Raw genomic sequence first — 22,193 nt, forward strand, 5'->3', positions numbered from 1 at the left:
AGTTCATGTTATTTGTGTTACTGTGGCACAGAGCCTGATCTAACAAGCCTTACTGAAAAAGCATAAGGGTTCGGGTGACATTCAACATTTGAACAAAGATTTTGGCTCTTAATTAAACATGCTGTTATTATTTACAGAGCATAATGGCTATATGAAGTATTTCGCCAAAAAGAAGTCAGGGTCTCATCTGAGAGAGATTTACAGCCCAACTAATAGTAAGTGAGGGCACAGATTTTCATTGTAAGAAGACCAGTGCGGCAAGGCTTTTTAAATAAGTGCATTCTGAGGAGAGATGGAAAGCAAGGGATAATAAAGACTTGGAACTTGGGAACTTTTTGAAAGCATAGGATAGCATAGAATAAGCTAAATGAACTAGGCAGTGGAAATACAGGAATATAAAGAATGAAGGTATAATAGAGAAGAGGAGGAGGCAAGGGCAGAAAGAATTGGAAGCAGCGTTCTATAGACCTATGAAAATGATTTTAAGGAAACTGATGGGATAAGTAGGGAAGGCCCGAAGAGAAGTTAAGTCGGTAGCTCTCCATTTTGGCCTTAAAAAAAAAAAAATCTTTGTTTCAATCTTGTCAGTTTATAAATAGCCTTGCCTGTTATCTTCCACTTAAGCCCGATCAGTACCTTTATTTAGAAGTGAACATTTAAAGCTGAACTGCCATCTCAAGTAGCCCTCATTGGTTACTTCCATTCTGACTGAAGGAACAGTAGGATGGCCCCAGTCCCCTCACAGTGCAGTCAGTGCTGTCAGTGTCGCAGGTCTCACAATGGCACTCCGTAGCTACCGGGTATGAATAAAAAGATTCGGGATGATTACCACAGCCAGGGAGCTTCACCGTTTCATACACAACCTCCTTGAAGGTACATGTTTGCTGAACGGATGATACTGGTGGATATTTATATACTGGATCCTGAAAATTACAAGAAAGAAATACCTATTTTGAAATTTGTTATGGGGTAGAATTCCAAATTTTTATGAAATAAAGGACCTGCTGTGAGAATTAATTAAACCAGTGGGAAAATCCCACTGAGATCAAAAGAATTTGGATCAGACTCTTCTGATTTCACCTAGAGCTTTAGATTTCTCATTTCAGGAGGACCAATATGGCAAATTTGTGTCATATCATCACCAATCTTGCAGGTCAATTGCTTGATTCTTCAAATCAGTTGGAAAAGTAGAGGAGTCTACATAGTAATGACTGCTTTATTGTATCTGTTTGCAACCACAAATTGAACACAAGGCAGAAATCCAGATTGTAATACTTTCAAGTCTGTTTATACATTATAAACATAATGCGTGCAGCCAGTTAAAGATCTGAATTTTACTAGCATCTTTTCACTCTTCCCTTTGTGGTTCAGATTGGCTGTGTATCTACTTTCCTGTCAAATAGCCCAGCAGTTACTCAGCCTGTTCTTTCACAAGCCTCATCCTGCTTAGGTGTTCGTTATGGACTGGAGAAATGGGTTATTTATACATCACTTGGAATATTTAATTCCGGTGCCTGAAATTAAATTTAAGATTCTCACCCTTGTGAAGCAGTATCCTGAGCACCACGTGGCGTTCACTGTAATACAGAATTCACATTCTTCTCTTTCCACTGCTATAGTAATATTGGTGAGCTGACAGCTATTGCAACAAATTGCTTTCCAGCAAAATAAAAGCACGTAACAATTAACTGTCTTCATCCTGTGTATAAAGCAAAAAAAATACATCTATCCTGAAGAAACGGGTATAGTTATTTTCAACAGGAAATAATTACAGAAACAGGGAGAAACTGAGTCTTCACATTATCCTCAAGTGGTTCTATAATAGCAAGCTTTCAGAAACATCAGTGAGAACACAGGATAAAGCCATTACATAGATCTATCCATATGTTTATTGTTAAAGGAGTTTGATTTTCCTAAGTGGCTGAAATGGCATGTCAGCAATCTTTGCAGAATAATGATAGTGGAGCACAATACTGCTTTCAATGAAATATTTTTATCTAAGTTTCTGTACAAAAAATTTGTCCTGTCTTTAAGGAGAAAGAAAAAGAAGCAAGAGAGAGAAGCAAAGGATAATCTATTTTTCAGAATCAAGTCATTACATACAGTGTTTGCAATTTGAAAAAAGATTTCTAGATCAGGATCTGATGAAAACTTACCTGTATTCTACTTGCCTTCCTGGTAACAGCTGCAGTGAAAAGAAAGCCCTATGCTTACCTTTTATACTAAATCGTGTGTAATTTATACCTTGAGGATTTACAGTGTATTAATGCAGCAAGCATTAGTTTGGTACTTGGTGAAAGCGGATTAATTTTCAGCCAGACAGTGAGATCAAGCCTTGTTAAGAGGAAAAAAGAAAACCAAAACACACTTAGGAAGTGATGGTGAAGGTTACTGTCACAATGTTTTTTTAGAAGTTTCACTGGATTTGATTCAGTGGCATTTAGAAATAGCTGAGCCATTCCACAATTCAAAAGAAGGTTGAGAAGCCTATTTTTTGAAAAAGAAAAGTTCAGGTGTTTTAATTGTGTTTTATGTCAGCCCTCAAACCTGATAGGCTTGGGATGCAAGCTGGTCCTCTGGTAATTCATAGCAGAGACATTGCTAGAATGTTTCTTGGCTAATGAACACGTTCCTGAGTTTTTCGGGGTATCAATCTTAATTGCTTTTCTCTGAATTGGGTCTTATCCAGTGAGCAGTATATGTACTTGTTTATTGATCTGTGGGCCAAGAAAGCTAGTAGTGTGACTTTTGTTAAACTGTGAGTAACTCCACTTTTCTTTACCATTTAAAATACCACTGTGGTTATTAAAAATTCAGATTTCTATCCCAGTATATGCAGTCCTGGTTCCTGTCTGTCACATGGTCATGGTTTTTTTAACTTATGTAAGGGATGTCTGTATTCTGGCACGGGACTATAAAGATGTCATAATGAAGCTCCAGATCTGTGTTTTCAGTAATCTCAGATCAAGTATTGTCATGTTACAGGGAAAATGCTAATATTTTTAACAGGCAACCATGCAAACTCAACTTGAATGCATTCCTTAGTTTGTCACGATAATAAAAGATTCTACGAATAGTGTTCCCCTGCTCACTGCTCACTTCCCGAGTTCCCAAGTTAGTTATTTGTGCCTCTTCACCAGAATAATGACAGAGAAATAACTTTGTTGAGCTTCACATATCACTTCTGGGGAAAATGACTCACACTAGCACTGTATTTACGAGCATCTGCCCAGAACAGCCAGTCTTGCTTTGTTATGACTGTTCTATTATGGTCAGTCTGACTTTTACGGAAATCTATCCACAAAAGAAAACTAGGCAAGGACATAGAGTTAAAAGCATTTTATCATGAAAAGAAATTCTCACTGGCTTATTAGTTGTCCTGCAGACGGGATACTTTTCAAAATGGCTTTTACAAATGAGCCCCTTAAGTGTCTCATACCTTCCTGTGGTCCTGCAGACTGGCCATCTGTTCCAGTTTCCATCCAGTCCACAATACCTTAATTTGTTAATGAATTTGCTATCACACCAAAGTTAGAAAGTGATCCACAAATTTTTCCTGGACATCCCCTGAATAATAACTTTGATTGATTGAATGACAATGCAGCTCAATTAGATTTATAAAGAAGCCAAGAAAGCAGACATCCTCATTACTCATATAAACTCTGATTGTTTGATAATGGTCTTTTGTGTCACTTAGTGTCAACAGAGTCTGCCTACTCAGAGAAGAGTCTTACTTGCTGTAAATCACTAATTCCAAAGATGCCAGACAAAAGCTGATTACAATTTATTATATCCCTACTGAGGATCTGTCCTTTTCTAAGTACTAATTTATGCAAATTAAAGAAAACTAAATTAACTTCATTGGCAAAGGGCGATACAGAAAAAATCTAATCTTTCAGTTGCAATGATCTGTTTCATGGTTTGAGGAAGTCATATACACTCACTAAACCCATTGTTTCACAAGCAGAGAGTGCAAATTTAGCACCCGCCATGCTGTTTCTTCCCTCCCCTAGTTCCTTGTTCTGGCCCACTCAGCTCCCTCACCACATTCTGATTAAAAGGAAAAAAAAACAACCCAATTGTTGTTAATCTATGTCAATTTTTTCCACAATGAAATGAACACCTGTAGCAGGGTAATCGATGGGATTGATTGGGGAGCGGGAATGAGGGGAGAGGTTAACAGGGAATGCATCACATAGTGTTCTCACTGAAGAGTTCATGAAGCCACATTGTAAACACAATACAACCTTTTTAACAGGAAGATTTCCTCCTGCACTGACTTCAAGGGCAGTTGTTTCTGTAATCATCAGTTCTAGGTTGGTTCTCCAGCTACCAGCTCTGCTAAATTCATTGTGTGGATACATGAATATGCATTTGCATGGTAACAGAAAGCTACAAATTGAAATCAATTAATCACCAGTCTATCATCTGAGGAGTGGTAATTTGATGAGTTGTTACTTGGTTGACTTTAATTCTGTTGTAACCTTTCATCAGAAAGATACGCTGAAGGAATTATTTCTCATGATGGGCAAGAAGCTGTGTAAGTATGTGGTTTTTTGAAGATTATCAGTTCATACCTCTGGGAAATGTTTATATGCTAACTATGTCATACGTTCAAGTTTATATTCCGTTAGATTAAAAAAAAAAGGTTATGGTAGTTGTGAAGGGAATAACAAATGTTATTTATCCAGAAAGCTGTAATTTTCACATATATGTGAATGTTATATGTAGGTGTTACTGTGTTTGGTATCTATTTGAGAAATAGAAATGCTTTCCATTTTAAATAGTTTACATTTCAATTTAGAGAATAATGTAATTGCATTATGACTGGGAAGAGCTGGATTGGAATAGCTAGCCCTTAATTGCCAAGACCTCTGTCAATGGAGATTGCTGTATTCCTATTGAAGTGAGTGGGGGAATCTGGCAAATGCTATAACGGAAGATCTGGTCTTCAACGTGAACAGGGAGTTGGTTCATGAGGGTATAGGTAGTCTGTAGATGAAGACTCTCCAACCTTTGAGCGTCAGATTCACGTGGCTGTGTTAATGCCTTAGTGGCATCTTGGGGAACAAAAGGCTTCTCTATATTGTTATTTTTTTGTATTCTATGGCTATTTCCCTTGGACTGTTTACTGTTGTAACCTAGCAAGCCATTGTTACCACTGCTGCCACAAGAGAGCACTTGCTTTGCCCTTTCTAATCCCTTGGACTAGAACTGCTGTGACACATTCTGTTGTTGTTTCCCTTCTAAACAGTAAATGTTTTTTTTCTTCTGTGGTTTAGTGAGTTTTTTGTTGGTGGTTTGTTTTTTTCTTTTTTTTTTTTTCCTTTTTCAATAGCATCTAATACAGGACTGAAAGCTATGGTTTCTTATATGTCCTAAAGTAATGAAATGTCTTTCTTCAAGAGGAGTGGTGGTAAGACTAGCAATTGTGTTACTGCAAGTTGTAAATCTGCCTTGCTTAAAAGGAAGTACTTTAGATTTTTCAGAGAAATTCAGCATCTGTCAAAGCGCGTATGGAAAACTTGGTTATATGTGTGCAACATACACCATGAGTAATAAATCTGACTCTGTCCTAATAGAAGATGTATTGAACCTTTTAATGGAAAAAACACGGCTGATATAAAAGACAGGTTTTATCTGTAAATTATTCCAGTTGCGGACTATCTTTAGCTTCTGATATATTCTTTTTAAAGTGTCAAGGGATGTGGTTTTAGGTTTGTTAGATTCATGGTTGTGGTTACATGTTTAAGGCCGTGTTATATGTTTCTAAGGATAATAGTTTCTGCATCTGAAAGCTGTTTTTCATTGAAAGTATGTCTCAAGGCACATTTAAGGTGCTTAAATCTATGGCTTAATTAAATTTCTGTGGATTAGAACAGAATGAAGAGTTTTTGGTCCAAAGTTTGGAGTTGTTCACTTCATTGCCATCATACTGAATGTAACACGTGCTTGTGTCAAGTTTCTTCTGCACAGAGCCTGTCTTGACTGAGTACCCTTCCTCTCCTCTTTTTTGTGTTTTCCCAAATGTTTTTCTGCACAGGTCCAAATTTAACCTGAGGTATTTAAAGCAAAATACCTTATTGCTGCTACCCAGTGACTGACTAAATTGATATCCTTGAAGTATACAGATTGCAAATTGCTTCTGCGCTTCAGGACTCCCTATGCGAGGTTGCTATTTCACAGCACCGCAGCACAGGCCTGTGTTAAGTAAATTGACTGGAATGTTGTTTTTCTCTTTTGTTGTTTTTGTTTCTTACTATTGGTGGGAGATTATTTCTGTCATTGCATTAGCCGTCTATATGCCTTTGGGGTCATTGGAGAGACCCTCATTGGCTCTAGTGGTAACTGCATTGGGTAGTTGGTCACTGTCGTTCAATACAATTTTTACTGATACTGTTTTAATTTCCTAGCACTGTTGATGCAGAATTGTGAAGGAGCTTGGGCCTGTCGAGTGCATAGCTGGATAGTTGAAACTAATTAGTGCTGGCTAAAGAGTTAATCATTACTGAAGAATTCATATATCCACTCATATGCGAGCAGACTACTTCACCCTCAGGAGAATAAAGAAAACACCAGAATGCATTGACTGTGTATTTAGTAGCATAGAATTTTAGAAAGCTTCTGAGATACGAGGTTCCATTACTTGGAGCAAAGGTTATACATCCCATGTTTCCAAAAACCTACACAAGCTGTTAGTCTTTCTAAGTCTTGTGAAAATCTTGCTTGCAGTCAACAGCAGCAGAAACTAATCCTTCTGAAAAGTGTTTACTAAACACAGAACAGTGCAAAGAACAATACAGATGCTTATGTTACTGTCATCCCGTTATTTTTCCTGTAGTTTTTGTCTCACATGATATAAATTCATTCATGGCTGATTTTTATACCATGTTTCTGAATATACAAGCCAGCTGCATTTTCTTACCCTTTTTAGTGATGGGATTTTTACAGCCTCCAGCTGTTTGCTCTTGTAAAACCACGGTGTGATCTTGGCTTCTTATGTAAGATCACTTGATAACTCCAGTGGTATCTGTTAGGAAGTGTATGTTAAGATTCTGCTCAAGACCAAATGAAGTTTAAAAATTATATGTTTGTTTGGATTTTTTTTTCCTTTCTTCTTTATCATTCTTTCATTTTACCACCTCACTTTGTTCCTAAGTATTTTATTCTTCCAATGAAAATTTTTTTTCTAGGAATAGGTTCTCTGTGTATGAATAGGTAGCAGTTTTGATCCTGTGACTGTCCTGAAGCGCTACGGTTTTATTTAGGTTTTCTGGGTACAACTGGTGTTTTTCAACAAGGACAAGAAAGCATCTTAATGGTCTTAACAAAATAGATTAGTCATATTAGAAAAGAGTTGACAAAGCACGGGAGAGACCTGATGGACAATATATTTATAATATATAACCAGCAGCTGGGTTTTCCTTTTTCTTATGTGGGCAGTTCTTGGGTCTGTATAGGACTGCCATTATGTTGTTGATAGCAAAAGTGCAGAAATACTTTTATGAGGATATGAGTTAAAGAAACTAGAAACAGGGGCATGAGGCTGCATCTGATATGATTCATTATGGTTTGGTTTTGCTGGTCTTGCACAGAGTACAGAGACATGCCCAGATCTGTTCCACTCTAATTCAAGCGGTGCCTGTGTGTGCCTGTAAAGAAGGAACCATACTAAGTGTTGTCATCTTCCTCACTGAGCCGTGTGTGTGCCTGTAAAGAAGGAACCATACTAAGTGTTGTCATCTTCCTCACTGAGCCATGTGTGTGCCTGTAAAGAAGGAACCATACTAAGTGTTGTCATCTTCCTCACTGAGCCATAGCGGAGAGCTCTCTGGATTTGCTTGTGACTCGCGGGTTGTTAAGTAGCAGAAGAATTCAGTGTGAATGGAAGCAAAACTATCCATGAGAGGAAGACCAGTTTGTTTTTTAAAATTTCATTTCATTCTTAAAAAAGAAACCCCAAAAGTTTGAAATTCCCTGTAGAAGGAAAGCCTTTTTATTGTTGAGTTGCTTAAGGTTGCTGTCTTTCTGTCTCAAGTTATGTCTGTTGAAGCCAGAGCATGCACGTGGACTGCCTAGGCAGCTGCAAATACTGGAAGCACTGGATTCCCCAGCCTTGGAAATGTAGTATGGATCAGCATACTACATATCCTCAGCAACCCAGCTTGATAGGCTTCTGAGCAGTCACATGAGAAAGCTGGCAGGAAACCCGGGTTTTGGTGAACTTCATTGAAATCATCTTAGGAGAGGGAGAGCAAGTTTTCAACAAATTTGAAATTTGTCATTTGCCATTACCATAGAAATGGTAAATTTTTGGAAAAAATCTGTCGGGTTTTTTTTAGACTTATGTTTTGGAGGACAGTGATCTTAGATTCCTAAAGACCCTTATCACCACATTACTCTCTTAAGCCATATTAATCAGGAGATGACTGAATTTTGAAATCCAAACCGAAATGAAAAACAAATAAACATATCTGAGTATTCATTTGAAAAGCCGAATCAAATTTGACTGCATTTGAGTGCTTTGGTACTGCATATGCTTCCTAAAAGTAAGTGCTTGAGAGAAAGATGAGATACTTAGCTTCATTGACACAACTTGCTAGTGGCAAACCTGGCAATTTCTGAGCTAGGAGGCCTTCTGGTTTTCTTTCATGTCAATGTTTACAACAAATTTACACAGATTTTTATCAATAACAACTTTTTTTTTTAATTTTATGTAAATAGTACTTCAAGACAGAAATATTAAAGAATGACTTGAGTCCAAAGGACAAAGGCTGCCATTAGTAGTTTGTGTATGCAATAATTGCATTATTTTCTAGGTAGCTTGTTTCACTGATCTGTCACATTCATATTTTCTTTACCATAGAAATAAAAAAGACAATGTTTCAGACCCTTTAAAAATTCATCAGTTCTATTATGTTCTGTAACCATGCAAAGAAGCAGGGCAAACATGTCTATGGTGGATTTTATGAATGGCTTCTGAAAAAATGTGCATTTCTTCTAAAATAGTAAGTTTGGCAGGACTGTGCCTTATTCACACATAGGCAACAGCACCTGCTAATTATTTTCAAACTACTGCTATCATAGGTAACATAAGGCTTGTTTGAATCTTGCTGACAGTGTGCATTGATAACATGATGAAGTTGATGCAGAGCAGTTCAGCGCACTTGGATAATGGATGAAAAGCCCATCTTATTTGGGTTACTAAATAAAGTCTTAGGCTGGAGATGTCTGACCCATATTCTTTTTGCAAGTGCAGTAATTTTTAGGTCAAATTGCTTAAGAAAAAGTAGGTTGAAAAGAATGCGTACAGCCATAGCCACCTCCAGCTGTGATTTTAACGTTTTTCTGAGCAGCTGTATCTACAATATTCGCTGCTTTTAGGGATTCTAAATATTTTTTTTTTAAGGATTTTTTCTCAGCGGTCCTATGGAATCTTTATTTTAGGGCATGGAGCTGTTATTACACAGAATATAGGGTATTGGAGTTGCTCTGTGAGCTGTAGGAGTTTGATTGTGATCAGATTGCAAATTTGCAAAGAAACTTCATGAAACTACTGCAGGAATCAGTATTGCAGAGCTTTAATGAGGAAACAGAGCTGAAGTTTAAAGAAAAAGCTTTACAGGTATCGGCCCAGTATAGCTCAGTAAGAAAACCAAACCTTATTTGTTAGGTTATATTAACAGAATGATGAAATAAAAAAACCCCAACTATTGTATTTGGCTAAATTTCTGATGAAAGTGTATTTTTCCAGACAATTATAATAAAACCCAGAGGCTTTATTTTAAATAAAGTAGGTATGAATTTGGTAGGTTCAGGCTTGAGCTGAAGTCTTAACTTGTGGTTACTTTGTATAGAATTATACGCTGTTCAACTAAATCAGTGGTTAGTAGGATCTATGGTTACTATTCTCAATGAAGGGCGTAGCTTTTTCCTTTCCCTCCCTTTCTGCCTTTTTTGTTCATATGATACTCTCTCCTCATTAACCGTGCTGTAGGAATGCCACTGTTCTCAGGCAGAATGAGTCCCAGGCACAAGTAAAGCAGGCTGTGGCAGAGAAGCAGACTTCCAGGGAGGGGAGAAGAACCATGGCCTTGTTGCCCCTTTTGCCTGCGGCAGAGCTTGAAGTGTGTGTGAGACCAAGAGCTTAGGGTTATTCCTCTTGTGGAAGAAACAATTGTTTATCTCATCCCTCCAGATGTTTTCCTGGCATTAGCCAGACTGAGACACTGAGATTTCTCTGTTTTTTCTGGTAGCAGCTCTTGGACTCCAGCATCCCGGTTCTGAGTACCAACAATTCAGTTTTGCTCATGTTTCTAGAGGATTTGACCTGACACTGCCATGTGGTCATTTTACTACAGAAAAAAATCCATAATTGATAAGAGATATTGAAAAATAAATATCTGAGCATCTTAATGTCACTGACTTTTAAAAAAACTACAATGTGACAGCAGTCAGAAAATCACTTTCATTTAATTTAGGGTATTGAGAGTCTTTTGTCTGCTGAGGGCTGAGCACATTTTGGGAACACGTTTTGCGCAGGTAGCATATTTATTCAGACAAATAGAGGTTTAGAAAGCTTATTTGGAGGTGTGTTATTTTAGGTATTGTGTTAATGGCTTCTGTATTTGATGATGTTTCCTTGGTGATCGTTGGAGGTAGAGAAGTGCACAAAGCAGTTTATGATGCCATGACATAATATCATCCTTTCATGCCCTCTCCAATCCACAGGGAAAACCTAGAAATCTTGTTCTTGATAGGAAGCGGGAAGGTGAAACACCATTATAGCTCAGTGAATTATAGTGATCAGAAGCACTCTATTATTTAAGGGCATTAAAAAAATAGCTGGGAGGGCCTAATAGACAGGAGGAGCCTTCCATGTCGTGTGACTGAGAGCGTGCACTGCACCAGACTGTGCTATGGTGGGATGCATTGGCTGCTTAGCCTTTGGGGTAAATACTCCTGTATCTGCCATGATGTCAGAAGATGGAAAGCCTTCTTATGGCAGAAAAGTAAAACTACTTGATGGCTGGAACCTCCAGCCAGAGTCTTGGCCTGACTGACATCAGAAAATACTGCTCATTGTTCCCTTGAGGATCCTGGAGTCCTTCTTATCTTGCCAAGGTCCCTAGAAACTAATTTTCTCTCTCTCTCATTAGGGGCTTGGGATCCTCCTCTCCTACCTCCATGCAGGTGAAGGCAGTGAAGGTCCACCTGGCTGGCAGCTCTGTGCAGGAATGGGGAGTGTGGGATGCCAGGCAGGGAACTGGGGTAGGCAGGGGAGTTGAATGGTGCTGTGGGAGGAAAGAACAGGGCAGGCGTCACGCAAGACAAGTGGAATGAGCCAGCCTGTGAAATAAGAGTTTCTAAATGTGATTAAAATTACCTTGGAATTGGATACCTGTGGTCACTGATCACCTTTTAAAATATTGATCTATGTTGTGTCTGTTTCAGCATGGTATGAAACAGCTGTTTGAAATGGATCAGTCTAAACACTGGCTGCTCAGCTTTATAGGAATAGAAAAGTCACTGAGCAGAAATCCATTTGTAATCTCTGTATTACTGCCTGAAAAAGAAACAATCCTGCTCAATTGCTTTATTAATTATATAAATGAGCAAGATCATAGTTGCTGATAATGGAACAGGTGTTGTGACTTCTTGTGGTGCCATCTCGTGGTTCCTGAGTAAAAGTTCACGTGTTGAAAGTTACTTCACAGCTAAAGCAGATTTTACAGCATTGCGGCAGGCAAAACTAAATGCTAGAGTTTAGAACTGAAACAGCACTTTAAGCCTCCTGGCTATTGGCCAGATTCCTGCCGTGCTCAGTCCCTTCTAGATCTAGTAAAGCCTTTGGGGCAAAAAGAAGTTTCAGAATTCTTACTGTAAGAGTGGTGATAATACAGCAGTGATTAAATGCAGTGACATTAATTACTTCAGGCCATTTTGCTTGTCCCTGTGTATGAGAGGCATGGAGAATTGTGCTCAAGAAAACATGCCTTCTCTTTTCTTTCTCTTGAAACTGTGAAGCATTAAGCATAATCATTCCTGCTGGTGTCTTAAGCGTAGAATTGCTCTGAAAGTGGATAGGAGGAGTGCAGTCCTGCTTCTAATGCACTTTGTTTGGGATAAGGAAAGAAGATTTATAGAAAAATGTATATATAGCGGTCCTTTCCATCTCATTTCCACCTACTCATTGCAGAGCTTGCAGGCTGAGGGGCATTCCTCCTAACATCAGGCGGTCTTTCTATGTCCTGTTCAGGGAACCTCACTCATCTTACTAGTCTCTAAACCTTGGAAAAGAGTAACGTTTACTTGAAGTTGTACTGCATGTGTCCCGATGTAATGTTGTCAAGCAGATTGTTAATGAAAGTCTGATTTTTATTAGACTTTAATTTTGCTTTCAATCCTTAAAATCTAGGAAACTTTCAATAGCATTAAAATGGTTTGCAGCCTCCTATTTTGTTGGTGTTGTCCACTGTTATCCGTTCTGTTTTGCTATCACATTTTATCACTTTTTATTGCATCCTGAAGATTAATGGGCAATTTCAGAAAAATGTTCGTCATATGTGTCTCGTCTTGAATTCTGATTTCTCTTTGAATGACTTTTACATAACGATACTTCTGAAAGAAACTGTCAATATATTCATTGATCTGATAAAAATTTCTGCGTGCCTGTAAATACTACAAATCCCACAGTTGCCAGCCACATATGATTTAGTAGCTCCAAACAGAGGTTTTTGCTTCACATCTCAGTTTCCATAGGTAGTGGACATAAAATCTTCACAAGAGAGCTGAGCAGGTGGGGCACTGAAAGAGAAAATTACTTCTGCTATAGAATATGCCCTTTCCTAAATAGCCTGGAAATGTATCATGTGGTAGTGCCGTAGATGCAGTCTTTGAAGAAGACATGAGAACTGGTGTCTTCATTGCAGCCCATGGAATCCTGATGGGTAATTTAATAGGCTGTGGTTTTGGTAGACTTGTGTCGTGGTTTAGGCTGGGCTGGCTGCTAAACAAATGACAGATGCTCTCTTTTAATCTCTCTCTCCCTTTCCGGAAAAGAAGGGAGAGAAAATAAGGGACTTACAGGTTGAAATGTAAACTAAAACTACTTTAATGAAATACTATTAATAAAAAGAAAAGAAATTAATATTAATAAGAAAATATTGAGATATATACAAACATATATGAAACCAGTATCGAACTCCCAGGGTGATGATCCCATCACCGGCAGGCACTGGGAAAGTCCCAGATTGGACTCAGCGATGGACAGGAACTGGATTCCAGAACTGGATTCAGGAATGCACAGATTAGGCTCAAAGGCAGAGGAACAGACAGAGTCCTCCTCGGATGGTGGCCATTGAAGAAAGAGGCTGATCCCTTTGATCCCTCAGCTTTTATACTGAGTATGACGCAGATGGGATGGAATACCCCACTGCTCGGTTCTGGGTCACCTGTCCTGTCTCCTTCTCCCTGCAGGTGTGATCCTTCTATGCCTTTCCGCTTCTGACCCTCCAACGGGGCAAACAACGAAGTTAGCTGACCTTGGTTGTTATAGGAGAGCCTCTCTGCATACCATTCCTTGGTATTCACTGTAAACATCAGACATTATCTTCTAGAAGCAGACACTGTCTGAAAAATATGCCATTAATTTCAGTGAGTTAGAAGAGGCTTAACTGAAAAGTAAAATTACTGAAAAGAAAATTGGCTCTGTTTTATCTCAAACCAGGACAACTGGTAAAATGCTTAAGGCAGGTCTCTTGCTGGCTGAGAACCCTAAGATCTGTGCTGATGTCTGAGGGTACAGGAAAGGTGAGGAGGTGGGCTTCAGGCCTCAGTTAGGTTTGAACACTTTACAAAAAACTAGAAGGCTCAGTAGGTACTTTTGGGATCAGCAAAGGAAAGTTTTATCGTATGTCCACACCATACTCCCATTATAGACAACTTTTTATGGCTTCAGATATGATCACAGGGACTGTGCTACCATACTTCTGTAAGTAGAGCAAAGTTGCTAATGAAATCAACTGATTAGTTACCTTCTGCAGAACATAAGAGAGGAAGCTGTCTAACTGAAGTGACCGTGATTCATTAGCCAATACTGGCTAATGCAGAAGTGAGATCAGAGAACTGGTTGTTGCCACAGTGAGAGGACTAGTCTACCTTCAGTACTATTTAAGGGATTCTAAGCAGTATTTAAGTGAAATGCAGGTATTTTAAGGATATGGAGCTGTTCTGCATATTCTTATACATATTTTTGCCTTCATACATTTGATAATGTATTTAAGGTTTACCCCATAGAGCATCACGTGGGCCAGAGACAATCCAGTGTTCATGACACCTATAAACTCTGCAAAAAATGTCAGCATTCTCTATTCTTAATTTCTGTTCCCGACTACCAATGTCATCACCTGCTCCTGGATACTGGAGAGTGTTGTAAGACTTGAATGACCTATTTAGCTGTTCTGAATTTTGAATGATGTTTTTTTTCCTCCCTTATCTGCTGAATTTCTTCCCTCCCACACCTTTTTAGAATAAAACAGAAATTCTGGAGGATTATGACATAGTTTTGTAAGACACTGATCCCTATATAATCTAGGAACCCTTTATAAGGAGACTGAAGAAAAATTTATCATGGGTACTATAAGATTGGGGAAAGGAGGAATCGTTGCTTTTAAGCCTTATAAACAATAATGTCTACCAGATATTCTCAAGTCTCAATCCACTATCCCATGGGGACGGAAACAACTTTTAGAAGGAAATTATACATTCCCAACAAGCAGCAGTTAAGACTCACAAAATTTCAAAAGCATACCCACACTTTTACATGCAAATGACATAGTATACCTGTTTTCCAGTGTGCATGCTCAGGTCAGAATTTTGTTTAACTGGAAGGGATCCAGACTCAAATAGTTGAATGTTCTTTTTTGTCACCATTAACAAAAAAGAATTCTTGATGTTTTCAGGAAATAGCATCAATTATTTCTTCCACATTTAATTCCTGGAAGATGACTCTTATCTCAGACCTGGGTAGACTGAGTGTCAGGGAAAGTTTTACAGCATTGTACTAGACTCAAAGTACGTCTCAAAGTATGTATGTTGAGTATAACCACTTTCAAGGTACGTTACAAAGTTCTTTCATAAAACTTTTTTCCCCAAAGGCAGTCATAGTAAAGTTGTCATTTATGGAAATGGGAGATCTTTTTGGTCAATTGTTGAGATATTGCTTTGTTAGCTGAGAGATTATCCTTAATTTTGTATTGCACAGCAACATGGTAAGTTTATGGGAGAAGTTTCTGAAGCACAGGAAAGATTTCCATTTTTTTCTCATACATATCAGATATTCAGATATCAGATATGCAGTTCATTGCAGAGCAAAGGCTATAATAAACTTTTTCACCTAAAACTTGCAGTCATTTTTCTCACATAATTTATTTCCTTATGATATAAAGCTGTAATTTGTTTGAAAAGCAAAATCCAATTATTCCCTAATTAAGACAATCCATGTCCTTTGCTTAAATCTCAACAATTGACCAAAAAGATCTCCCATTCACATAAATTACAATTTTACTATGACTGCCTTTGGGGAAAAAAAGTTTTATGAAAGAACTTTGTAACGTACCTTGAAAGTCGTTATACTCAACATACTTAGACTTCAGTCTGAAACAGTGGAAAAACTGGCATGTGAAATTACTACTAGCAAGGATCTTGTACTTAGTCTGTTAAAACTGGAGTGGTATACAAAAATACTGTACATCTATATTTAAAAAAACCCCACGAACAACCCAGCCTAAAAACATGTGGACAACTGTAATACCCATGAGTCTGAATTAACAGTATGCAAGGATTGTGAACTTATCAACCAAAAAAGTAAGCAAAAACATAAAGGAAAATAATAACGAAACAACAACAAGCTAATTAAGATGGAACCTTGTTCATTTTGACTCTTTTATAAGCAAGGAGACTACAGCAGATATTACTTATAAGGTCTCCAGGAACGTATTTGGTATTTTGCCATATAAAGTGTTGTTTAGCTGGAAAAGGTGGCATGTAGCAGATGAATTGTGAAGTGATGAAAAATTCAATGCAATAATGAAAATTTTAATGAGATAAGAATTAGTGGTCTGAAAGAGAGAGTCCAGAATAGTGGAAGCATCAATCTTACGCATTTTTTTTTTTTTCATTTTTACCCTGTTCTAAATATTAGGCAAATTCATTGATGTCTTAAAACTGGAAAACATAATTTGATTCAAAGATGAGATGAAACTGGCTGAGTGAATTTGAAGTGAACTAATAGAAACAGGATGAAATACCGTATTAAATTGCAAGGTCATGCAGTTAGGGACTAATTGCAAGAATTTCTGCTATCAGCCAGAGCTTCATCAGCGTGTAATGACTGACAAGAAGCAACACATGAGTATACTGATCAGCTGCAAGATAATTATGTTTCAGCAGTGATAGGGCAGGGAAAATGGCAAACACGATGCTCAGGTTTATAGAACAGGAGACATTAGTGATGCTGTTGTACTGGTAAGACCTCCTCAGGTACACTGTGTGTATGGTACAGGTCAGCTAAATCAGATGAAGTTAAGCTGGAGCATGTGCATTGCTTGGATGAGTATGGGAAATGGAGAACTTTGCCTGTAATTCATTAGCATGGGCAGTGTAGGATGCTCACAGAGATTATGGTTGTAGGACTAGAGCTGGCTTGTGCATTGCTAGCCTGGAACAGGGCCATATAATGTGACAGTGTAGACATTGGCCAAGAAACCTGCTTTGGTAAGCCAAGCAAAATAAAGCTGAAAGAGATGTGTCTTCTCTCTATAAATGCAGTGGGAGGCATGTGAAAGGATGGCTAAATGCTTGAACTAAGGCACTGTCGGCTGAGGGATAAATGATTCTGAACCTGCTAATGAATAAATTTAGCCTGGAAATAACATTGGGCTTTAGGAGGCAGCATGACATATTTATTAGTAGGAACATATTGTAGCAGACTCTTGTCTGCTTGTTTCTAGTCTTTGAGTTAGGTTTTTACAGGTGGCTTTCAGACAGAAGGAAGAATAATTTCTGTAGCTGGGAGACTTTCACAGCAGTGCTCACAGTCCCTTCAGTTTCATACCATTGATTGCAGCTGTAAAGTGGCAGAAGAAGAGTGGCAGTCTCCCAATCAGACTAATTTTACTATTCTGTAGTTTGTTTTTACTATAATTCTAACAGTGAAGTAATTTTTTTTTGCCTTAAGAAGGAAGGGTTTGGGCAGATTGTTTTTCTAATGGGATATTTCCTCTGCGATATTCCTCTGACTAAAGAACAAGTAACTTGTGAATATCCATCACTTTTCTTTATCATGTGGGAAGACCAATATTTAAGGAATGTTATAAATTTGGTGTTTGCATTTCTTGCTATAGTTCTATTACCTTCCATTCTGTAATGTAGTTTATGCATTACAGTGTTTAGGTCAGAAATGTTTCTTGTGTAAGAAATTTCAGTGAAGACCCTTTCACTGTGGCTGCATCCATGAGAATATAAAGACATAGGTCTTTCAGTTGTTACTTGTATCTTATGCTTCTAATGTATTTCTAATGATCTTCCTGCACAGATTTACTGTTTCTGATTTCCAACAGTACCATCTTGTGCTATTCCCTGAATTCCTCTGTGCTAAGTCTGCAGACCACCACTCGTCACTTTCATTTATTTTTTTCCATTGTCTTCAGCTTCCTCTCCTCGTCCTTTCATCATTATGTCACCTAAACTTAGTTCTATTTTGAGATTTTTGGTGCGGGATCTGCCTTTGCTGTCACAGTTTTCCTCTGAAGAAATTTTGATCAGCCCTTTAGTGATGAACATAGCTATAAACCATGCAATAGCTACATTTTTTCTTTCCTTCTAAAGGAAGGTATTTGGTTCATGTTACCTCATTTTTAGGAGAAAAAAAAAATTGAGACAAGGAAAGGGAAGGGAACATATGTCTTTGATATCAGAAAAGCATTTTCCCTGATACAGATATATTGGATTCCTGTATTAAAGCTTGTTTTGAGCATATAGTGGGCATGGATATGAAGTTAGCTCAAACCTGTCTTATTAGGAATGACTTGCTTCTCTTTCAATTAGAGTTAAATACTGCACTTGTTATTTTCTACAATTACTGTCCTGATCTATGTGCAACTTTGATACCCCATGAAACCTGCCTTAGCTCAGAGGAAAAATTAGTAATTTATTTTCTAGAAATTCTTCAAGGTAAGTTGTGCATGTTTAGATGTCATTGCAGCAGTATTTTTGTTTAGCACAAGAACATTTTGCTTTTGTGGGTAGTGTACCACTTGCACTCTTACAGTAATTAATAGTAATCCACTAGGGTTTCTTTTCAATTTAGAAGGTTGAATTCAAAGGACTGCAAGTGCACAATATGATTTAGCAAGCTTGGAGACAACAATATTAGTTTCTCCCTTTTCTAATGCTTGAGCCGAGTGTTTCTCAGCCTCCATATTTTCTAAGCTGTGGAGTGGTATCATCAACTGGGGTAGCCAGCATACCAGTGTTGAGGTTGCGAATTGTTGACTGACAGTAGCTGAACGTTTGCCCCTGAGAGTTTAACCTTGATTTCCATGCTTGCTTAAAGGGAAAAAGAAGAATGGGCAGTTACTTTATGCTTGTGGTGGCTTATAGCAATCTACTTCAGTTTCCAGAGTTTGTATGCTCCTACTTGAATTCTGCCTGAACTGAGGCGTCACTGTCCTTTGCCAAGGTATCTTTAACCATGTTCTTAGTGAGAAGCAAACAAATAAAAAAGCTAAAAAGGCCTTGCTCTATTATGATTCTTTCTTTATGGCATTATTTAAGATTACTACAACAATTGTTTGAGTCTCTCTACCGGAAAAGACTGAAAAAGTGGAGTTACTTCATAGCTATATTTGGTTTTCATTACAAACAAATCTGATGAAAATTTGAATGGATTTTGGGTCTAGTTTTCACATTTTAAAAAATCAAACATGGCCTAAGAATGAAAACACTTGAATTTGTTCCTCCTCTAGTTTTGGTTTAGTTGTAAAAGAAGTTATTGGAAGTGGTCAACATGGATTTACCAAGGGTAAATCATGCTTGACCAATCTCATAGCCTTCTATGGTGCTATAACTGGTTGGTTAGATGAGGGCAGAGCAGCAGATGTCATCTACCTTGACTTCAGCAAGGCTTTTGAACTGTCTCTCATAACATCCTCCTTAGAAAACTGAGGAAGTGTGGACTAGACAAGGGGACAGTGAGGTGGATTGAGAGCTGGCTGTGTGACAGGACTCTGAGGGTTGTGATTAATGGAGCAGGGTCGAGTTGGAGGCCTGTAACCAGTGGTGCCCTCCAGGGTTCAATACTTGGACCAGTATTGTTTAACGTATTCATCAATGACCTGGACGAGGGGACAGAGCGTGTGCTCAGCAAGTTCGCTGATGATACCAAACTGGGTGGGGTGGCTGACACCCCAGAGGGCCGTGCTGCCATCCAGCGTGACCTAGACAGGCTGGAGAGCGGGGCAGAGAAGAACCTAATGAGGTTCAACAAGGACAAGTGCACCCCTAACCTCTACTGGTGCCTGACATTCTTCCTCCCCAGGTGCAGGGGAGGAAGAATGTCAGGCACCAGTAGAGGTTAGGGGTGGACCTGCTGGAAAGCTGCTCTGAAGAAAAGGGTCTGGGGGTCTTGGTAGACAGTAAATTATCCATGATCCGGCAATGTGCCCTTGTTGACAAGAAGGCCAATGGAATTCTGGGCTGCACAGGGAAGAGTGTGGCCAGTAGGTCAAAGGAGGTCATTCTCCCCCTCTACTCTGCACTGGTGAGGCCACAACTGGAATACTGTGTCCAGCTCTGGGCTCCCCAGTTCAAGAGGGACAGGGAACTACTGGAGAGAGTCCAGCATAGGGCAACAAAGATGATTGAGGGATTGGAGCATCTCCCTTATGAGGAAAGGCTGAGAGAGCTGGGGCTCTTTAGCCTGGAGAAGAGAAGGCTGAGTGGAGACCTTATTAATGTTTACAAGTATCTAAAGGGTGGGTTGAAGGAGGATGGTGCCAGACTCTTTTCAGTGGTTCCCAGTAACAGGACGAGGGGTAATGGACACAAGCTGGAACACAGGAAGTTCCGATCAAATATGAGAAAAAACTTCATGGTGACAGAGCACTGGAACAGGCTGCCCAGGGAGGTTGTGAAGTCCCCTTCTCTGGAGACCTTCAAGACCCGCCTGGATGGAGTCCTGAGTAATGTGCTCTGGGCAATCCTGCTTTAGCAGGGGAGTTGGACTAGATGATCTCTAGGGGTCCCTTTCAACTCTGAGAAATTCTATGATTCCATAACGTTCATGGAAAGCTGGACACTTTAATTCAAAATTCTCAAAAGCTGAAGGAAAATCTTGTTTTATGAATAGAAAAAAAGGAGCTTTTGATAGGTCTTTCCCATTCCTGATGCCATAAAGTAACTAATATAAACTAGGCGACATAATTAGGCTTTCTTTTGTTTCTTTAAAATTGCTATTGGGTCTGTAGGAGCCACAGTGTATTGTTTTGAATTCCAATGTACTCCTAAAAGGGAAGGCTGTCTGTATTGCCCTGAATTGGTGAACAATGGCAGAGGAGCATTGGGTGGAGCCATCTGCCATGAGAAGGATCCCCTGCTGATGCCTGTGACCTCTGTGGAGATTTCCTGACTTCCTGCAGAACTGGCACCTTACAAATATGCAAGCCATTACATGCAGAATTCTATGGCTAATTGAATGTGCAGTTATCTCGATGACACGCACAAATAAAGTCAATGGTTTATACCCAGGGAGAAGCTGTCCTCAGTCAGTGACTTGAGAAAACACCAGAACATTGAGAATTTTTACAGGGACCAGAATGGAAAAGGATTAATTCCCCCAAAGAGCTTTGCAGTTCCCGTTATCTTGAAGATTCATGTGTTCTTGCATTTGTCAACCCTGTGCTTGCTCCTCTGCTGGCTCACATCTTATTATCTCACAGAGCCTACAGAGACGTATCAAAATGATCCATTGTCCTTCCCTTATCAAGGATAGAAATTCACCAGTTTCACAGGGGTTGGGCTGCAGTAACTAGGAAAAGAGTGGAAAGGGTATGGGGTGATAAACCAAGACATGCTGTTTCTTCATTCTCAGTCTGTTCATGTTTGATGAGAACAAAGTAGATTCATTTTCATTATAGTAAAATGTAACGGAAAATGCATGAAATGGAAATGAACTTTAGCTGTAGAATCTAATTTTAAACTAGAAAACTTTTCTTTTACTTCTTTATTAATGCAGTGTATTTTCTTTGTCTTTTCCTCAAAACAGCATTAGAACTTTACAGTATGTCCTCAAATGACACTAGAAATGCGGGTTGCCCATGGTTTATGGTTTTGAAATTAAAATAAATTACCAAGCATTGACAAGGGCCATTTCAAAGTGCTGCTGCAACCTCTTAATTATTTAATAGTTGCTAAAGAACCAGGCTTTTATCACAGCTCTGACACTTTAAAACTTTGATTCAATTTTACCTGCAGGCTCAAGGATGCTTTTCTGTCACTAAAACAAGTACAAAATATTAATGGAGAAAGAATTCATAAACTCTAACAATTTGGCCAGGGGAATGTAAGTGCATTGAATTTCTAAGCATGTAAATAGTAAAACAGCAGCACAGTATCCAATGATGGCAAAGCTTACATCTGCCTCCGAGATGCTCTGCTGCTCCAGAAGTAACTGTGCTTGTGAGATGTTCTTTACAATGTAATGGAAAAAGGAATGTACCCAGAATGGATGCTTTGAGATAATCCCTCTCTGATAACGAATTGAAAATGTTTGTGAAAGTTCCCTTCAGAAGACCATCTGTTTACTATTTGTCGAACAGTTTCTGTCTTTTTGTCTTGTTAATTACTGGGGCATTATTTAAGCCAAGGCTCTGCCAGGGTCCTGCCTTTGGTTCCAAAAGATATATTTAAAGATATATTTTCTTTCTTCCCAGCTACTGGTGTTGTCGTATGAGTAGGAATAGCAATACTAGGTTGGGGAATGTGTAATGGGAAAACTGAAAGTAGTTTAACTACTTTAAGTTAAGGTAGTTAAAGACTACCTAGTCTTTAGTTGTGATCTGTCACTCAAACTAAATCATAAGTTGCTGTCCCCCTTTTCTTTTTTATTTTTTAAAAAGCCCATAACTTTAAAA

At 38.7% G+C, this 22,193-nt stretch overlaps 1 protein-coding gene and 1 long non-coding RNA gene across 3 annotated transcripts in view; one reads left to right on the plus strand and one right to left on the minus strand.

Annotated features, from left to right (window-relative positions):
- The window catches only part of LOC141742846 (uncharacterized), a 69,050-nt gene that overhangs the window by 31,748 nt on the left and 15,109 nt on the right, over positions 1-22,193 (plus strand). The gene's annotated exons all lie outside the window — the stretch shown is intronic.
- Positions 687-1,698, minus strand: FSHB (follicle stimulating hormone subunit beta). Its single transcript, XM_074582466.1, has 2 exons — positions 1,540-1,698; positions 687-923 (listed from the first exon to the last, which is right to left on the minus strand). The coding sequence occupies exons 1-2, from the start codon at positions 1,696-1,698 to the stop codon at positions 687-689; spliced, it is 396 nt and encodes a 131-aa protein (XP_074438567.1).

This window comes from Larus michahellis, chromosome 4, assembly GCF_964199755.1.
Source record: "Larus michahellis chromosome 4, bLarMic1.1, whole genome shotgun sequence".
NCBI classification, from domain to species: Eukaryota; Metazoa; Chordata; class Aves; order Charadriiformes; family Laridae; genus Larus; species Larus michahellis.